This window comes from Hemitrygon akajei, chromosome 2 (genome assembly GCF_048418815.1).
Source record: "Hemitrygon akajei chromosome 2, sHemAka1.3, whole genome shotgun sequence".
NCBI lineage: Eukaryota > Metazoa > Chordata > Chondrichthyes > Myliobatiformes > Dasyatidae > Hemitrygon > Hemitrygon akajei.
The window spans coordinates 167,235,389-167,256,047 of record NC_133125.1 but is presented as its reverse complement, the minus strand read 5'-3'; the positions used below and the strand labels follow the sequence as shown (position 1 = coordinate 167,256,047).

General features: G+C 41.9%; 1 protein-coding gene across 7 annotated transcripts in view; it reads right to left on the bottom strand.

Annotated features, from left to right (window-relative positions):
* LOC140718277 (protein PRRC2A-like) overlaps positions 1-20,659 on the bottom strand; it is a 132,583-nt gene that overhangs the window by 20,765 nt on the left and 91,159 nt on the right. For 6 of the 7 annotated variants that reach the window (XM_073031802.1, XM_073031829.1, XM_073031857.1 and 3 more), the window contains 7 exons: positions 15,728-15,958; positions 13,913-13,999; positions 9,168-9,269; positions 6,940-7,111; positions 3,693-3,808; positions 2,579-2,715; positions 1,494-1,740 (listed from right to left, as the gene is read on the bottom strand). In XM_073031802.1, coding sequence (XP_072887903.1) covers positions 1,494-1,740; positions 2,579-2,715; positions 3,693-3,808; positions 6,940-7,111; positions 9,168-9,269; positions 13,913-13,999; positions 15,728-15,958 — 1,092 coding nt within the window. The remainder of the gene's footprint in view (positions 1-1,493; positions 1,741-2,578; positions 2,716-3,692; positions 3,809-6,939; positions 7,112-9,167; positions 9,270-13,912; positions 14,000-15,727; positions 15,959-20,659) is intronic. The other variant, XM_073031821.1, reaches the window with a different exon arrangement.

Here is a 20,659-nt window from a genome sequence, read left to right as displayed (position 1 = left end):
CTGTCTACTCTACACTGTCTGTCTGTCTGCACCAGTTCTAAGAATGCCCTCCCACGAGGAGCAGGAATAAGCATTAAATTCTAGCATTGTCTCCATGCCCACATATGGGTGGAAAATAGTAGCATTCCAGTTAATGTGTGCCCCATGATCCTGCCTATAGGCAGTTACTGCAGCACAAGAATAGGGTGAAATATGATACCTTTTAAACTTAAATGCACCAGTTCCAGCATGCAGCTAAGCGATGAATGTTTCTCTTCCCCTTTTAGCATACAAACGGGTTCATATTTATGCCTGTTAAGTGCTGGCAAATGATCAACCCCAAAAGAGCCTGGGTTAATTCCAACTTGTGTTAATAAAACCACTCTGTGCCATTTCACTCCTTCAATAGCACAGCAAGTGACAGGGTTGAATTCAGAAGAAGCCTTCTCTCATAGCATCTTTAACCCATCCCTGCTGCGCTAGACACAAATCTGAATTGTTATTTCCAGTATTTCTGGTGTCAGCGCCCATTATTAAGGACCCTCTGCACCCAGGGCATGCCCTTTTCTCATTATTACATCAAGTAGGAAGTACAGAAACCTGAAAGCTTACACACAGCGATTCAGGAACAGCTTCTTCCCCTCTGCAATCCAATTCCTAAATAAACATTGAACCCATGAATACTACTTCACATTTTTATTATTTGTTTTTGCATGATCTATTCAATAAGCATACACTGTATTTGATTTACTTATTTTTACCTTTTTTCCTTCTACATTGAACTGCTGCTGCTAAGTTAACAGATTTTGCAACACATGCCAATAATAAACCTGACTCTGATTACTATTTACATTCATGAGGACGGTGACTTTGTCTAACAATTCACTGTTGAGAAGGGTTTTGGACACCAGGTAATATTCTGAGAAAGGTGGCAAGAAATGCGCAGCACATAATGAAGGTAGCAAGAATGCTACAATTCATGTACGATGTACAATTTATATTGTTTTGTCTGAAATTACAAGCTTGTGATACCACTGCAACGTTTTCTCATTGTAGCTGTACTTTGCTGTACTTGTGCGTAGGACAATAAACTTAACCTGGCTATCAATGGTTGGTGCTGCTGCTTACTTGTGACCCAGGTTCAGAGCCGACTGCCTGGGTTTCCCCTGCGTTCTCCAGTTTCTTTCCCTCTCCCAAAATTTGTGGTGACAGAAAAATTGTCCCTCATGTGGCTGGGTGGGACAAAATATGAATGCAACGCCCTGAAGGAATTAGTAGGGATATGGGATGGAGAGCACTGAGCCAGTATGGGGCCGGTTGGCAGAATTGCATTACTCATTATTTCATGAGGGAACATGCTAGAGAGGAAGTGAAAATAATGGTCCCAAATGGATTAGGCTCTAAAGAGATTGGATCAAGAAACAGGTCAAGATGGCGGGATTGGATCCACAGAGAAAGGCAATAAACCCCTTAACCAACTCTGCATGGCTGAGATCCTGGCTCAGGCCCCTTACCTGTATTAACTGAGAGTCAATGAGCTGGGAGTTGCCCAGTTGCGTGTTGTAAATGACGGACATCGGATGAGTGCAAGCTGCCTGCTGGTAGGGCAGCCCTGCTGGAGCCTTTGTTACCTCCCCAGCTTGCATTGCTGAGAAGCCGACATACTGACCCTTCACTGGACCCCCAGATATTAGCGTAGAGCCTTGAACCATGGCTGCAGAGGGTGGGGACAGTCCAGGCTGGAGGTACAACTGTTGGGATCTGTCAAGTAAAACAGATACTTACATTCAGACATTCACTGGCAAAAAATAGAAATAGAGGAAAAAATCATAGAAATGATTTGCAGTGTTTATATATTTTAAAAAAATTGATTCCTCCTCCCACCCACAAATCCCAGCAGCCTCCCAATGTTTCAGTTTGATAGTTTTCACTTTTAAGAAAATAATCCGTGGTGAAGAGTTCAAGGAAGGCAGCTTTAGCCCTCCCCCACCCATGTGAGTGAGTGGATGTGCTTTTCTGGAACAAAAAATGCAAGACACTACGGCACAGATGATTCAGCCTTTTTTAAAAAAAAAAACAGGTAGGTCCAGAAAGCTAGGAAGCAAGAATGAAAACCTTCAATGCAAAAGGCTCTATGGCCCTGGGATTTAAAAAAATATTTCTCCAGGTGGAATAGTCGGTTTGTTCTGCAGATTTTCCTACAACTTACAGCGCTGTCAAATGGATTGTATCCTATGCTCCATCAAAAGCTCCCTATGGTTTCTATTTCTTTCACATGAAGCCAATTTGCCCTTAAGTGCAATAGTTACATTTTCAAAGCATTCTGAACAATGAGAAATCCACACTAGTTATTTTTAAAAAAATCTACTTGTTAAATCAAAGTGATGTCTGATGCAAGTTCTTGAAGCAACGTCTATAATCTGTTTACCCCTGGTGAAATGGCTCAGATGATAAAACTATGCTAAGGAATTATATCTGAAGAGTAGTGATGACTGCCACAAGATGACAAGGACTGGCTTCATGCTTTGCTCTATTTCTTGCAGAAGAATTAGAGAGGCAGACCTGCTGTTCTTAATTCACTGAAATGACCAAGTCTTACCTGAAAGACTGGAGGGAAGCAAACATATCCTGTGTTTGGGAGACTGGTGTCCCTTGTTGGATGCCAAGGGCAGAAACCTGCGTCTGGCCCTGCAGGGGAGTGTGAAGAGGAAGCGTGATCTGTTGTGTTGGCATCGCCTGCGATAGAAAACATAGCTTGTAACAATCTAGCCTCCTTACTAAGTTGTTTGAAATTTGTTTGTGTGGAAATTTAAAGACAAACTATCAAAACTAGTTTTCCATGAGGATCAAGCCAATTATGATTGCAAAGTGGACTGCAGAGATTTTAATGATTGGGATTAACATGGAAGAGCACAGAGACAGCAATTTGCCTTGATACCCCTTGGGTGTAAGGGCAGAGATCAGTGTGATAACTTCTTCTTAATGAAGGGCTTGAAGGGTAGGTCTTCGGACTGCATGGAAATGGAGGGAAGTTTTTTTGGGACACTGGACAGAAAATAGAATTATGTTAAAAAAAAAATCAGAGCATCCACAATCTTAATGAATGATAGAGCGACTCAAAGGCAGACTTTAATATCTTACCTAGTCAATAAGTAGCTGCAAATGGCTTCTGTTCCAATATCATAATAGAATGAGGATATCATTGAAACCTACCACATATTGAAAGGCCTACATAAGAGTGGATGCAGAGAAGATGTATCCAATAGCAGGTGGGACTAGGTTCAGGAGAAAACCGCCCAAGAGAAGGATGTCTCTTTGGAACAGATGAAGAGGAATTGCTTTAGTAGAGGGTGGTTAATCTGTAGAATTCATTGCCCCAGACAGTTATGGAGGCTGTCACAGGGTACATTTAAAGCTGAGGTTGATAGGTACTTAATTAGTCAGCACAAAGATGATGGGGAGAAGGCAGGAGAATGGGTTTGAGAGATATAATAAACTAGTCATGATTGAATGGCAGAGCAGACAGTGGGCCAAATAGCCTAATTCTGCTCCTGTCTTATGGTCTTAAGAAACACTGCATATGAAATAAGTGTATGTAAGGACAATACCTACGGCATGATAAACTTACTCTAAAGGTCAAGACCCTCTATCAGAAACAGCCTGACCACATTAGCAGCAACTTGCAATACCATATGGGATTACGAAGCTCTTACCCGTGAGAGGCCAGGTTGAAACCCTTGATGCTGGGAGATGGAGGGAGGCATTCCACGAGGCTGACTACTGTAGTAATGACTGTCCACGTAGCAGGGTGGAATCTGGCCACCTGGGGCTGTGGGGTCAGGAAACAAAATGATTCAGCTTTCAGAGTGTGAAGGAAGTCTGCTTTCGCAAGACAAGTGGGAACAACAAACTACATGGTTGTGAACAAGATGGACAGCCCAAATTAACCTGCTAGAGAAACAGTGAAGACTCAACCCCTTGTGTTTACAGTGGAAATAAATTAGGATTAAATGGCATGATAGGAACTACAGCTAGAGACAGTGTAGAGCTGAAAGTGAATATAGGGAAGAACCTTTGAAAGTTTCATTGAAGCTACTTTAAAATGAACCAAAATCTTTCTGTGGGACCATGTTCCATCAGCAGATGGTGCTACTGCACTGCATTAACAAATGCTCTTTTCAAAAGCAGAAAAATGAAACATCTTCACATATAACCCTGGAGAACTCAGCACGTCAGGCAGCATCCATGGACGGAAATGGAGAGTGGATGTTTTGGTCTTGACCTGAAAAGTCAACTGTTTCCATCCACAGATTCTGCCTGACCCGCTGAGTTTCTCCAGTGTTTTGTTTTGCTCCAAATTCAGGCATTTGCAGTCTTTTGTGCCTCCCTAGTTACGAACTCGCGACTTTCACTCAGTGCCACTTATCTGTTAGCTCTGGTACTTAGTATCCCAACCACTTCAAGGTGCTTTCAGAGATGTTCTTCTGCACACCACTGTTGTAACACGTTTTTGAGTTACTGTTGCCTTTTGTCAGCTTGAACTAATCTGGCCATTCTCCCCTCACCTTTCATTTACAAGGCATTTCCGCCCACAGAACTGCACTCACTGGAACTGATTTTTTTTTTTGTTTTTCGCACCATTCTCTGTCAACTCTAGAGATTGTTGTACATGGAAATACCAGGAGATCAAGTTCTGAAATATTCAAACCACCCCATCGGGCACCAACAAGCTTTCTACTCAGTTAGATCACATTCCTTTCCCATTCTGATGTTTGGTCTAAACGACTGAACCTCTTGACCATGTCTGTATGCTTTTATGCATTGAGCTAGTGTCACATGATTGGCTGAGATATTTGCATTAACAAGGTGTACAGGTATATTTAATAAAGTGGTTACTGCATATGTACAGTCCATACACGACAAGTGTTTGGGAGACTTGTAGGAAAGAGTTGCTGGGATTCATTAAGGATGCAGGCATCTTCAAGTTGTGTGGGAAGTTGTGCAGTAATATGTTTGCATGATGCTCAGAAATTTGAATGATTTAATGTCCTGGTTTAGTGATGCTGCCCTTAGTTAGCCAATGCTTTTATTTAAATATAATGCCAGCAGGTTGCATTTCCGATTTGCAAACTGATTGGGTTAGAAGCACTTCTCTGGAACGAAAGTGTTATAACATGGGCAAGACCTGTACTGCTTTGCTCTTGCAGTGTGTTGATTATTTGAAAATGCACCAAGCTTTAGTAAAGAATGATACGCAGATAACTTGCCAATTATATATTGGTTCTACTCAGAGCTGTTAAACAATCTCACATCTGTTATGAGCTGAGATGGCAGTCATAAACTAGGGCACTGAGTACAGAAGTTAGGATGTTATGTTGAAGTTGTACAAGATGCTAGCAAGGCCAAATTTAGGGTATTATATACAGTTCTGGTCACCAACCTACAGGAAAGATATTAATAACTTAAAAGAATACAGAAAACCTACAAGGATGTTGCCAGAATGAGCTAGAGGGGAAGTTTGAATAGATTAGGACCTCCACCACCCCCGCAGAGTGCAGGGGACTGAGGGGAGGTATACAGAATTATGATGGGTACAGAAAGGATGAATGGATGCAGGCTTCCCCACACCCATGGATTAAGTGAGAGGTCATAGGTTTAGGGTGAAATGTGAAGTATTTAAGGGGGATATCTGAGGGGGAGCTACTTCACCTAGTGGGCAGTGCAAACGGATTGAGCTGCTGGCAGAAGTGGTAAATGAGGGTCTGATTGTAACAGAGCGGTTTGAAGGGATACGATTGGGTGCAGGTAGATGGGACTAAGATCAGATTAGTCTTGACTAGATGGGCCAAAGGGCCCATTTCTGAGCTGTGGTACTCTACAACAGCAATAGAAAGTAATCTGGGAGTCTAAAAACCCTGAGCAAGAATGTCAAAAAGTAGGGATCCAGCAGGAACTGCAAACTACACTAATGCTCCCTAGCCCTGGCACAGCCAGAATCATAGGTTCAAATCTTGCCAGTGCATTCAACACACAATTTTGGGCTGCTAATCCAATAACTAGAGCACCATTAGGTGCTCTCATTGAGAAAAGCTACGATGCAGTTCACTCAGGTCACATGTCATTACTATGAAGAGTGGCCAGGCAGGTTTTGAGATTACTCGCAGTTATACTTGCAATGTCAATAATGACTTTGACACTTGTTATGATGGACACAGACTTCATTTCCAATATTACAACTACCATTACTGCTTGCAGCAACGCACAAAATGTTGGGGGGAACTCACCAAACAACAGCAATGGAGGGGAATAAACAGCTGACTTTTCGGGCTGAGACCCCTAATCAGAATTAGCTATCTCCCCCTAACCCTAGCTCGAATACCTGCCTTGTCTGACCTTCCCCTCCAAGGTGAAACCTTTCTCACTACTGCTCTTCGGCTGGGAGCAAAGTACAGGGACTGAAAGGCAGAACTGAAATACAAGCCTTCTTTGTCTCTAGTAACTCAAGAGTTAGATGAGGTAATTAGGACTGTCAGTACATTTATCTCAGCAATCTCTGGGTGGGACCAGAAAGTAATAAGAGATTAATACAGCACCTGGATGAAATGAAACCACAATATCAAACATCTGGATAGTTAGATACTTTCAAGCAGCGTTTGTCAAAAAGTCAGGTTCATATTTTGTGCTTGCAATCCTTCCCCAGGACAGAAGACAACACAGTAGGCAATTTCAAACAATCAGGTGGTGGGAAGGAGCAAGAAGTAGTACAAAGTGAAAGACACGAGAGGTATTTGGGAATGTACAAGTAACAAGGTGAGATTTAGCTCTAGTAGTAAAATTGGATGTAATACCAAGCAGGAGAACAGGGAAAGAGGGACAGTGGGTAGGAAGTGGAGATGATAAACAAGCTGGTGGAGTAGTGAGACAGTATAGACATTGCTATGGCATTTTGAAATACTCAACCTGAGAGTGTGGCAGATGGGGCCACAGATGCCACAGGTATTGCTGGAATGGAGGTGACGAAGGAATGGTAGCCACCAGACATCTCAGGAACATCCGTGTTGGTCACACTTGCAGCAACCTCCTTCTCCGTGACACTTGGCGACTTCTCCCACGCCTTGCGAGCAGATTCCATCTGAGAGTCAGAGTACAATAAGCAAAAAAATCTACTGGCATGAGCCATTTTATAACAGTCAACATAAACCAAGCCCAGATTTACCATTTGGGTTTCCCTAAAAATTGAAATGACTAGAAAATGCCTGTGAAAAATATACAAGGTGCAACTGTAGATTCTACCTTCCAAATGCAGCCTGTACCTGGAGATTGGTGTCATAAAAGCAACTGGTTACAGTGGAAAGGGTTGTTTTTCAAGTGAGAAATTCATTAATAGAATAGAAAAGTTAATGTCATAAAACAACATTGCTTACTAAATACTATTTTAGGATTTATACAGTATACTTGTTACTGCACATTTTAGTAAATTTTATGTATTGCATTGTGCTGCTGCCACAAAACAGATTTCACAACATATGTCAGTGATAACAAATGTGATGAGTTAACATGAGATATTGTTACAGCTTGTCAAAAAGTCTAACATACTGGTCATGTTTTCCTTCACATGATATAGTAGCATAAAATGAGGGGAACATTGGAGATCAGGACGAGCATGAATATACAGCACATCTCGGTCAGCACGGAGATGAATGGGCCAAAGACCCTTTCTCCATGCTGTACAAGCACATTTGTGCATGTGTCCATAAATGGCGTGTTTATAACGTGGACGCACATCTATATTTTACTTACATTTGAGAGTGTACCTACCTTCATCAGCCACTCAGGCAGTGCATTTCCGATTCCAAATATTGTCCGAGAAACAAACATCTCAGATCCACCTTTAAACCCCTGATCCTAAACCCATCCACTTTCACTTCAGAAACTCTATGGGGGAAAGCTTTCCACCACCTTTCCTATCCATCTCTACACACCTTTACCAGGTCCTGAGAGCACCTCACTAACACATCGACCATCAAAACAGCCAAGGTGGTATGTTATTCCCTGCAGGTCTGCCTACATGTTGCATACCACCCCGATTATGCAACCTAGATTCAGAAAGGTATTGCCATTCCTGTTGCAATTAGTCTTAGATCTGTGACCTGCTAAACCTAAAACTGCTGAAAGAACACCACTGAAGTACTGCAGCCAGTATGACGAGATGGCTTACCATCATCTTTGCTCGTAGAGCCAACAGTGCTGGCAACACCTGTATTTTGCAAATGAACAAGGAAAACGTGGAACCAAGCCATCTCCTCAAGTGTTGATTTTGCAATCAGACATCAACACCAGATAGTATCATAGCCCTTAGGCAGGAGGCAGGAAGCAAATATTCCATAACAGAACTTTCAGAAGCAGACACAGGGTTGCTCAAGTACTGGTTCTGATGTCAAGGGTATTCTGCTAGTGATGTGCTCCAACAATGTAGATATAGTCATTTAAATTCAACTACCGCATCAATTTTGAGACAAATCCCCATAACATTTTATGTGAAGTGGTATGTTTGTTGGTGGTCTAAGCATTTATTTGTTTGTTGAGATAGAGCGTGGAATAGGCCCTTCCAGCCACGCTACCCAACAACAACCCACTGATTTAACCTGGTATAGTCACAGTACAATTGAAAATAACCAATTAATCTATTAACCGATATGTCTTTGGACTGTGGGAGGAAACTGGAGCACACAAAAGAAACCTACGTGGTCATGGGGAGAACAGGCAGTGGTGGAAGTCGAACACAAGTTACCTACCATAAAGCTTTGTACCTTGAATTTTTTTTTGGGGGGGGGGGGGCCAGAAATGGGAGAAAATAGGTGTGCCTTTTAAAGAGTATCCGAACCACAGGCCAAGCAATAAGAACCTTTGCTGTTAGGGAAATGTCTCCATGGGGGGCGGGAGGGGGAAGCATATAGGCATCTACTCTAAGGTTCAAATCGGCACAGAGGTGGGATTATAATTCCTATGTCAACAGAAGAGGCTAGCAGAACTTTTGAATATCTTCAGATATTAACAAGTCCACAGTTATGCCCCTTGGATTTCTCCAGAATGACAATGGATACTAATCAAAGTCTCCCTTTACCTGATAGAGATGAAGGCCAATGTTGTAACTTGGCCTTTGATAAACAGCAAATTAGAAGTCCTACCTTAAGAGTCAATTCATTGCCAGGATGAGATGCAGGAGCCATCTCATTGTCTTGTGGTGGGGCCTCAATTGTAGCGACTGGAAGTGGGGGAGCTAAAGGCACCTAGAAAAGAAAAACGTTCAACATTCTGTTAAACAGCAAGATGGCTAATATTCCATTCCTACCTACACTCACCACCTTAAATGACACGGATGAATTGTGACTTCAAGTGATATAGGAAACTTTTCAGGACTAAAATTCTACTCAGCAATTTGAGATGGACTTGGTGAAAGAAGTTGAGGGTGGAAAGCAGAGAAGGGGGCACAGAAAGGGAAAGTTTGCCAAATAGCAGAGCAGCTTGATTAGGGGAGAGAAAACCCCCTACTTTACCTCAAATTAGATAATGTTTCATTTCCTTCGGTATGAGAAACTAAACAAATGGCGGTTTATATAAAAGAATGAATTGCAAACCAAGATAGTTATCCATTCCTTTCCCCATCCTTTCTCACTTTGCATCAGCACATACTTCAATAATGAATGTGTAAACAGAGTATTGCTGCCTTTAGGGATGTTCAATGTAGGTGCAATGTTTCTTTGCATGTAAAACAATATTAAGTGCATTTTTTAATGCCAGGATATTGCTTTTAGATACTGGCAGCAACAACAACTAAACTTATTTCCTTCATGTTTCCTGTATCAATGTTAACGAGATAAAGGGCAGTGCACAAATCAGAAATAGGAAAATTTACTTTAGTCCAGCCATCAATTGCCCAAAACTCTTGGTTATGAAGCAGTAGCCCCAATGCCCAACTAAATGCAACACTATCTATTTTGTTAAAAACTATACACTGCCAGATTAGGCCACTCCAGTCAAGGTTGGCTTCACAGGATTCTTACCCAAAAGGAACTGGGTTTGCAGTGCACAGATAAATCAAACAGATAAATTACACAAAACAATGCAACTGATCTGGAATCCTGGAAAGATCTGAATCCTTACTGACCCAGTCTCATGTCAGGAAGGGTTTAACTCTGTTAATCTTTTACCTCAGTGCAAGACGTTTGACACCTTTAAAAATGCACTTTGCTTAAGGTTCCCAGATAAATTTGCTGACAGATGAATTGAGAAAACACAAAGTTAACCACTAAAACAATGAATGGCTCTTTTGAGATGCTATATCAGCTTTTACAAAGGGATTTATTTTGCTTGGAATCTGGGAGATGAGTAATTGTGTGGCAGCTGCTTTTGGGTTATATTAAATCCAGCTCTCCATTTCTGGCAGGATTGTCCTGTAGGTCTATTAACTTGCCACCAGGAAAACTGAAGCCCGATTTAGCAGTGTAATTACATATGTCAACAAACTCCCTGAATTTTAATTAAACATGTTGTAAAAGCACTTTACGATACCAAAACACACAATACTTTATATTAAAACATGTTGTTCAGATTAGCTGGATATATCCCAACGATACATAACACAAGCTTCCAAGCAACCCAAAATTTCCTTTGTCTTACAAGATGGGAGAACATACACCATTGCTTATCGAGGGGTCAGCAGTGGAAAGGATGAGCAGTTTCATGTTCCTGGGTCTATCTTGGGTCCAATTATCAATGCAATTATGAAGGCAGCATATGTTATGGTTCTACTTCATTAAGAGTTTGAGGAGATTTTGGGATGTCACCTACACTAACAGACTACAGATGTACCTTGGGAGCATTCTGACTGGTTGCATCACCGCCTGTCATGAAGGCGAGAATGCATTGGGTCAGAAAAACTCCATCATGAGCACAAGCCTCCCAGAGGACATTTTTAACAGATGATGCCTCAAAGAGGTGGCATCCATCATTAAGTACCCCCACCACACATGCCCTTTTCTCATTACTACCAGAGTGGGTGTACAGGAGCCTGAAGACACATTCAGCTCTTTAGGAAAAGCTTCCTCCACTCTTATCAGATTACTGAATAGTCCTTGCATTCATGACCACTACATTACTATTTTGCTTTCCTGTACAACTTTAATTTCCATTGTAAGTTTTTATATACATCTTGCATTGTACTGCTGATGCAAAACAAATTTCATGATATGTCAGTGATTATAAATCTGTAGATTACCAACACCAAACCTCCTTTGACTTCACTGCCACATTTGCTAACACACAACTGCGGATGTTAGATCTTTCCCTCTGGTCCTGCCATGATCACCAGCGGCAGAACTGATTCTCACCAGAATGAAAAGGAGCGCAAGCTCTTATCTTAAAATACTCAAGTCAAGTCATTTTTATTGTCATTTTGACCATAACTGCTGGTACAGTGCATAGTAAAAATGAGACGTTTTTCAGGACCACGGTGTTACATGACAGTACAAAAACTAGACTGAACTACGTAAAAAAAACAACAGAGAAAGCTACACTAGATTACAGACCTACCCAGCACTGCATAAAGTGCACACAAACAGTGCAGGCATTACAATAAATAATAAACAGGACAATAGGGCAAGGTGTCAGTCCAGGCTCTGGGTATTGAGGAGTCTGATAGCTTGGGGGAAGAAACTGTTACATAGTCTGGTCGTGAGAGCCCGAATGCTTCAGAGCATTTCCCAGACGGCAGGAGGGAGAAGCGATTATATGAGGGGTGCGTGGGTTCCTTCATAATGCTGCTTCCTTTGCGGATGCAGGGTGTAGTGTAAATTTCCGTGATGGCGGGAAGAGAGACCCCGCTGATCTTCTCAGCTGACCTCACTATCCGCTGCAGGGTCTTGCAATCTGAGATGGTGCAATTTCCGAACCAGGCAGTGATGCAGCTGCTCAGGATGCTCTTGATACAACCCCTGTAGAATGTGATGAGGATGGGGGGTGGGAGATGGACTTTCCTCAGCCTTTGCAGAAAGTAGAGACGCTGCTGGGCTTTCTTTGCTATGTTCCAATTATAAATACAGCACGAGGAGCCAAAGATCAACAAAATTGAGTTAGTGATTGTAACCGGGTTACAGTATTTGACTTCAGTATCATTAGCTGGAAGTGAAGGGATGGATAAGTCCTCTGCAAAGTGCAAGCTTGCACGTGGCTAATCAGGCGAGGTTAGGACTGTGTACTCATCAGAACTCATTCTCCAAACCCCTCGGAATCTGATCCACAAGAACTTGTGCTGTTGTTTACAGGGTGTCGTACCCTAGTCTTCTGGTAGCTAACCGATATTTCGGATACCAATCAACCATTCCAAAGACAAGAGAATACTGGAATATTGGAGCAAGAAACGATTCTGCTCAGGAAGTCAGCTGGTCAAGCAGCATTTATACTGGGTGGGCTGCAGGGAGAACAGTCCTCATGCAGGTTTGCATCAGAAACGTTGACAGTTCCTTCCTTCCATCCCAATAGATGCTGCTTAACCTGCCAAGTTCCACCAACAGAGTGTGTTACTATGAAGAATCAAGATTTAAAACACATTGCAGAAGTTAAATGTTCCAGCAGCTGGGATACTGGCTGCTGGAATTACTGCACATCATCCTGTCTTCATCACCTTTGTGTTTTCGGACAGAACCTATGCCAGTTCTCTTACTTCTCGCTTTGATATAGGAGTTAACTGAGATCACTACCTTAACACAAGAGACTCCGCAGATGCTGGAAATTCAAATTATCACGGACATATAAAATACTGAAAGAACTCAACAGGTCAGGCACATCTATGGAGAGGAATAAAGCACTCATGTTTTAGGCGGAGACCTTTCACCAGGATGCAAACAGTTTGAAATCATGAAGAATCTCAGCCCAAAATGTCAGTTCTTTATTCTTCTCCATGGATACAGGCTGACCTGCTGAAATCTTCCAACACTATTTCTCTGAGATCACCATCTTTTACAACTGAGAATCTATACCTTTCATTGCCCCAGTAAAGCAGCCAGAATAATCAGACTCTGCCCACTCTATACATTCCCTCTTCTCCCTTCTCCTATTGGGCAGAAGATACAAAATCTCAGAAGCATATACCACCTGTCTCATGGATAGCTTTTATCCCACCGTTAGCAGACTCTTGAATAATAAGATGCATTCTTGGCCTCCATTTATGATCTTTTACTTCACTGTTTGCCAGCACTGCACTTTTTGGTAGCTTTATACTTCTCTGCATTGTTAATGTTCTACCTTATTCTAGCTCAATACTTTGTGTAAAGATTTAATCTGTATGAACAGCATGCAAGACAAGTTTTCACTCCAGCTTGGTACATGTGACAATAATAAACCAATATTAACACTAATCTGATTGCCTGGGCAGTCACACTTAGCAACCATGGGGTCAGGGAATACACAGGTCCACTATAGGGAGGCAGAGTAGTGAGGACCATTCCAAATACAGAAGGCAATTCATTTATTGGTTTATAGAAGGACAGCGCAAAGAAGGCACTTCCAGCCCCAGCAACCCCTAACAACTCAGATTTAACCCTAACCCAATCGTAGGACAATTTATGATGACCAATTAACCTACCCAAATAGGTCTTTGGACCATGCAAGGAAACCAGAGCGCCTGGGGAAAACCCACACATTCCATGGGGAGGACATACAGATTCCTATATTACTCCTATAAGATGAAGCCAGAATTGAACTCCAACACCCTGAGCAGCAATAGCACTATGCAATGCTTTCGTGAAAGACATAGCAAGAAAAAAAAGACAGAAGTTTCTCTTAAATAAATTAGCTTATGAAGTAGTTACATACTTTAAAGCATAGTACTGATAAAATATTGACAAAAGGATGCAGGGAATGATACTGCACGTACATCGTTGCTGGCAGAATTCTGTAGAGTGTTGGGTGACGAACTTGCGGATCTGGGCAGGGTACTCACATTCAGATTGAAATCAGAATCCTGAAAGCAAAGGACGCAAAAATTATAGTCATTTGGCACTTGACGTTCAAGATATTTTAAATAATTACCAAACAAACTATTGCCTCTTTGTGGGTTAAGCCAACAAAAAAAAATTGTTCTACAAGGGCTATTAACAGTGATGGCATTAGGGAACATTTGTTATCTCACTCGTGAGAAGCTGTTCTTGCACTGGACATCCAAGTACTATACAATCTACAGCCTCTGTATTAATGAACTATGCACTGGACATCCAAGAACTATACAATCTACAGCCTCTGTATTAATGAACTATGCTGGAGACTTCAGCATAACATGGCTCTCATTTCTCCGAGACTGCTCTGTTAAACCTTCCAAATGCTAACAGATCTTTTCTAGTGACTCTGGAGTAATGTGAATAACATTTCAAGTCCAGGAGCTTTCATCAAAAGCTTCCATTTGTTATAATCAAAGGTCATCCACTCAAAACATCAGTAATTTCTCCCATCAAAAGGCATTGCAAGTGCTTCAAAATCTGCAGGGTTGGTATAGGGCACTGATGTACAGACAAGGGTATCAAAGAGCAAAAAATGCAGACAAAGCACAGTGGGAGTGGTGAGTGTGGAAGGGGGCTACCTCTGTTCTCTGGATTGGGGAGTGCCAGAAGTAGATGTACACAAAATTAATGTTTCTTTCAGCAAGAGGCCCAAACAGACAAAAAGTAATTGAATGACTGACCTAAATTGAAAGGCTGAACAGATTACATGGCCCAACTTGAAACTTAAAGCTCCTCCCAATTCACTTCAAAGTCAAGTTTAGTGTCAACTGCACAAGCACATGTATGCACAGGTGCAATGAAAATCTTGCCAGCAGCATCATAGTCACACAGAACTTGCATGTTCCTTCATGTAAACCTACAGCACAGGAGACCACTCAGTGTCCACACCAGCCAAAAATAGCCTTGATCCCACTTGCCAGCTGTTGGTCTGCTTCTCTGATGGCAGGTGTGCATTCAAGTTGGTCTTAAATACCCTGATTATTCTGGCTCTACTGCCATTTCACACAGTGAGTAACAAACCCTCAAACTACTAACAATCACTAAAAACTTTTAGTGAAACATTTTATTTCAACTCCCTTCTCGCTCTCATACCAACTTTATTTTATACTTTAGCCACTGCCTTCTCTACCAAGAGAAGTGGGCCCCTATTTAAACTTAGTGCAAAATGCATTTCTATAAAAAGGAAATGAAGCACATTATTGGCAGTAGGATGGTCAATATAAGGATAATGGGAATTCAAATGCAAAAATAAAGCAAAGGACATTTGAAAAAGATGCATTTCATTTGATACATCTATCCAAATATACTCTGAAGAGCGAATTCCCAAAAACTAACTGCTCTTTCAGCAAGGAAACAATTCCCCAACACTAATTTGGTCATCAGCACACCTGCAGACATCTGTCAACACCTCCTTTCGTTCTAGGTACTCTCAGATTTCACTTTGTTGTCATGTCTCTTTCCTACAGAAGTACTCCTCTGGGTCTCTCCCAATGATAATAGGAGGCAAGTTTAACCCAAGTTTAACCCAAAAATGGGACCATTTTTCCCATTCTTTCTCCTTTCCCCATTGAATTTACTTCAACCCACAAGCACTTAAAAAATAAAGCTACTGCTGTTGTTGAGGCTATTCTGCTCACCAGTAACTTAAAGGCAGCATCAAAAGGCATCAGACTTTAAATATCAACGTGACTCACTTTTGCACTCGCTCCAAACTGGATCGGTGGCACAGCAACTTCATTCTCCAAGAGCAAGTCAGGGTCAGGCTTTGATTTTGGTCTACTTATGGAAAAGCCAACACCTTTTGCGCCTCTATCAGGACTTGATTTGTGCTGTCCTTCTCTTGCCTTCTTATTTTTCAGTGAACGTTCATTTCCTATTGGCCCAGGTTTATGCTCTTTACCTAATTCGCTGGCGGACTCCTGGAACTTGACAAAATTGAGACTTTCAGTGAATGGTTTAGGAAACAGACATTATTAATCATTGCAGTATCAAAATCAGGAACATTAAGGTGTATTCCATCAACAAAAATTAGTTAATCCAATAATGAGATAGTTTTACAAATTCCAACGTGCTGTTATATCCAATTTGTAGCAGCTGATTAGTTTAGCTCTAACAGACCATGAGCAGACTGAAGCAATGTATACCACCGGTGGAAGACACTTGAATTTGTACAAGTTGAACCCTTGAACTTATAATTTATCTTGTCATGGCTAGGTACCCTTGTCTAACTGCAATATAGTCTCCATTTTTACTGGTTTTCTTGCTGATGTGATGGAATGATCTACATGAATGACATGCAAAAGATTATACACCAATTTATAAATTAAATTACCAGTTAAAAAACTATAGCAGATGACACTATAGTTTAATTTGCAGGTCTCTACAATGTCATTCTTTGGTCAGTCTGAGAGCATAACATGGTGCGGAGCCAGCATCTTTGGGATACACCCAAGTGGCTTCTGCACACAAAATCTGTGCATAACAGTACCAGGCTGCATGCTGAGTCAGCAGCATTCACCTAAGATTCGTCCTTTTAGAATCGGATTAATTCTGGTCAGGAGCAAAATCTGCTGAACAGGCCATTGAAGGGACAGGTAAAGTGGCCAATTAGGGATGCGAACAAGAATGCTCAAGAATTCCTTTGAGCGCCTCACAATGTCGCCACCAATGAAGGTTGATTACTTTCCTTTCCTATATTGCATGAAGTATGAGAAGGAATGCAATAAGGTATACAAAGTGTACAACATATATGGATTAGAAAGACTGGTTACAGAACAGGATTTGATTTTGTATACTGAAGAATTCACATTACAGGAGACCTTTCAGCCCACTGAAATGCTATAGAAAGAGCAGATGTGAACATAATCAAATCCCCCTTTACCCCCCCCAAAAGATCTAGACAATTACATTTTGAAGGACCCAAATGACTCTGCTTCCACAACCCTTATAAGAAAGCATCTCCAGATCATCATATCCTGTACAAGGTTCTCACTCCATTATCTTGAGACCAGTTTGAATTTATGGCAAGGACAGGTTTCTTTTATTTAAATCTGCATACTCCAAACACATGCTCTCTCAAATTCTGTGCTTCATGGACAACCACCTCAATTGTTCTGGTCTGGCATCATGCCTGAAATATGTCTCGAGGGCAGTATTAGCAAGCCTATACCACTTTCTTGTTAGCTGGGACCAGAACAGGACTCAGCTGTGGTCCTGAGTCCTGAGGTTGATCGGGGCACGACTGCGCAAGCGCATGAAAGTCAGCCTCTGAGATCAGCGGGGTAATTTAAAAAGCGAGCAGAGGCTGAGTACAAGCTTCACTCCAGGTGAGGTAAGGCCGGGTAAGCTCCTTTAATTAATCTAATTAGCTTAGGAGTAGGTAATGGAGCAGCAGTTAAGTGCTCCGTTTGCAGTATGTGGGAAGTCAGGGCGAGCACAGCTTTCCCTGATGACTACACCTGCAAAAGGTGCATCCAGCTGCAGCTCCTGACAAACCGTGTTAGGGAGCTGGAGCTGGATGAACTTTGGATCATCTGGGAGGCAGAGGCAGAAATAGACAGGAGTTTCAGGGAAATAGTCACCCCTAGGAGTCAGGAGATAGGTAGTTGGGTGACTGTCAGGAGAGGGAAGGGGGAATAGACAGAATGAGCAAAGCACCCTTGTGGCCGTTCCCATCAACAATAAGTATACAGTTTTGGATACTGTTGGTGGGGACGACCTACCAGGGACAAGATGCAGTGGTTGCATCTCTGGCACCGAGACTGGACCCTCAGCTCAGAAGGGAAGGAGGGAAAAGAGGAGAGCAGTAGTGATAGGGGATTTGATAGTTAGGGGGGACAGACAGGAGGTTCTGTGGAAGTGATCGAGAATCCTAGATGTCCTGTTGCCTCCCTGGTGTCAGGGTCCGTGATATCTCGGATTGAGTTCTCAGTATTCTCAAGAGGGAGGGTGAGCAGCCGGATGTCGTGGTCCATGTAGGGACCAATGACATGGTTAGGAAGACTGAGGAGAGGCCCTGAAAGGTGAGTTTAGGGAGCTAGGTGCCAAGTTAAAGGACAGGACCTCCAGGATAGCAATCTCAGGATTGCTACCAGTGCCACGTGCAGGCGGGTTTAGAAATATTAAGATAGTGCAGAACAACACGTGGCTGAAGACATGGTGCAGGAGGGAGGGCTTCAGATTTATAGATAATTGGGCAGTTTTCCAGGGAAGGTGGGACCTGTTCCGGCTACATCTGAACTGCAGGGGGACAAATATTCTTGCAGGTAGGTTTGCTAGAGAGGCTCCAGTGGATTTAAGCTAGATATGAGGGGGGAGGGGAACCAGAGTGTAGGAACAGATGTATGAGAGAAAGAAGAAAAATACAGTAAAATTCTTTGTACTGTTAGAGATAAACACAGAGGAGGAGGTGGGGAATTTCTTAAATGCATTTATTTTAATGCTAGCAGCATTGCAAGAAAGATGGATGAGCTTAGAGCATGGACTGATACCTGGAAATATGATTTTGTAGCTATTAGTGAAACCTGATTGCAGGAGGGGTGTGCTTGGCAACTAAATAATCCTGAATTTTGTTGCTTCAGGTGTGATAGAATCGGAGGGACAAGAGGGGAGCTGTTGTGTTGCTTTTCAGAGAAAATATTACAGCGGTGCTCTGGCAGGATAGACTAGAGGGCTCATCTAGGGAGGCTATTTGGGTGGAAGTGAGGAATTGGAAAGATGTAGTAACACTTAGAGGGGTGTTTTATAGACCACCTAATGGGGAGCGAGAATTGAAGGAGCAAATTTGCAAGGAGATAGCAGACATTTGTAGTAAGCACAGGGTTGTGATTGTGGGAGATTTTAATTTTCCACACATAGACTGGGAAGCCCATACTGTAAAAGGGATGGATGGTTTGGAGTTTGTAAAATATGTGCCGGATAGTTTTTTGCAGCAATACATAGAGGTACTGACTAGAGAAGGGGCAGTGTTGGATCTTCTGTTAGGGAATGAAATAGGTCAGGTGACGGACATATGTGTTGGGGAGCACTTCAGGTCCAGTGATCACAATACCATTAGTTTCAATATAATTATGGAGAAGGATAGGACTGGCCCAGGGTTGAGATTTTTGATTGGAGAAAGGCTAACTTTGAGGAGATGCGAAAGGATTTAGAAGGAGTGGATTGGGACAATTTGTTTTATGGGAAGGATGTAATAGAGAAATGGAGGTCATTTAAAGGTGAAATTTTGAGGGGACAGAATCTTTATGTTCCTGTTAGGTTGAAAGGAAAGGTTAAAAGTTTGAGAGAGCCATGGTTTTCAAGGGATATTGGAAACTTGGTTAGGAAAAAGAGAGATATCTACAATAAATATAGGCAGCATGGAATAAATGAGGTGCTTGAGGAATATAAAGAATGTAAGAAGAATCTTAAGAAAGAAATTAGAAATGCTAAAAGATACGAGGTTGCTTTGGCAAGTAAGGTGAAAATAAATCCGAAGGGTTTCTACAATTATATTAATAGCAAAAGGATAGTGAGGGATAAAACTGGTCCCTTAGAGAATCAGAGTGGACAGCTATGTGTGGAGCCGATAAAGAGATGGGGAGATTTTGAACAATTTCTTTTCTGTGGTATTCACTAAGGAAAAGGATATTGAATTGTGTAAGGCAAGGGAAACAAGTAGGGAAGTTATGGAAACTATGACTATTAAAGAGTAGGAAGTACTTGCACTTTTAAGGAATATAAAAGTGGATAAATCTCTGGATCCTGACATGATTTTCCCTAGGACCTTGAGGGAAGTTGGTGTAGAAACAGCAGGGGGTCTGACAGAAATATTTCAAATGTCATTAGAAACGGGGATGGTGCCAGAGGATTGGCGTATTTCTCATGTGGTTCCATTGTTTAAAAAGGGTTCTAAGAGTAAACCTAGCAATTATAGGCCTGTCAGTTTGACGTCAGTGGTGGGTAAATTAATGGAAAGTATTCTTAGAGATGGTATATATAATTATCTGGATAGACAGGGTCTGATTAGGAACAGTCAACATGGATTTGTGCGTGGAAGGTCATGTTTGACAATATCTTATTGAATTTTTTGAAGAGGTTACGAGGAAAGTTGACGAGGGTAAAGCAGTGGATGTTGCCTATATGGACTTCAGTAAGGCCTTTGACAAGGTTCTGCACGGAAGGTTAGTTGGGAAGGTTCAATCGTTAGGTATTAATATTGAAGTAGTAAAATGGATTCAACAGTGTCTGGATGGGAGATGCCAGAGAGTAGTGGTGGATAAGCGTTTGTCAGGTTGGAGGCCAGTGATTAGTGGTGTGCCTCAGGGATCTGTACTGTGTCCAATGTTGTTTGTCATTTACATTAATGATCTGGATGCTGGGATGTTAAATTGGATTAGTAAGTATGCAGATGATACTAAGGTAGGTGGCGTAGTGGATAATGAAGTAGGTTTTCAAAGCTTGCAGAGAGATTTAGGCCAGTTAGAAGAGTGGGCTGAACGATGGCAGATGGAGTTTAATGCTGATAAGTGTGAGGTGCTACATTTTGGTAGGAATAATCCAAATAGGACATACATGGTAAATGGTAGGGCATTGAAGAATGCAGTAGAACAGAGTGATCTAGGAATAATGCTGCATAGTTCCCTGAA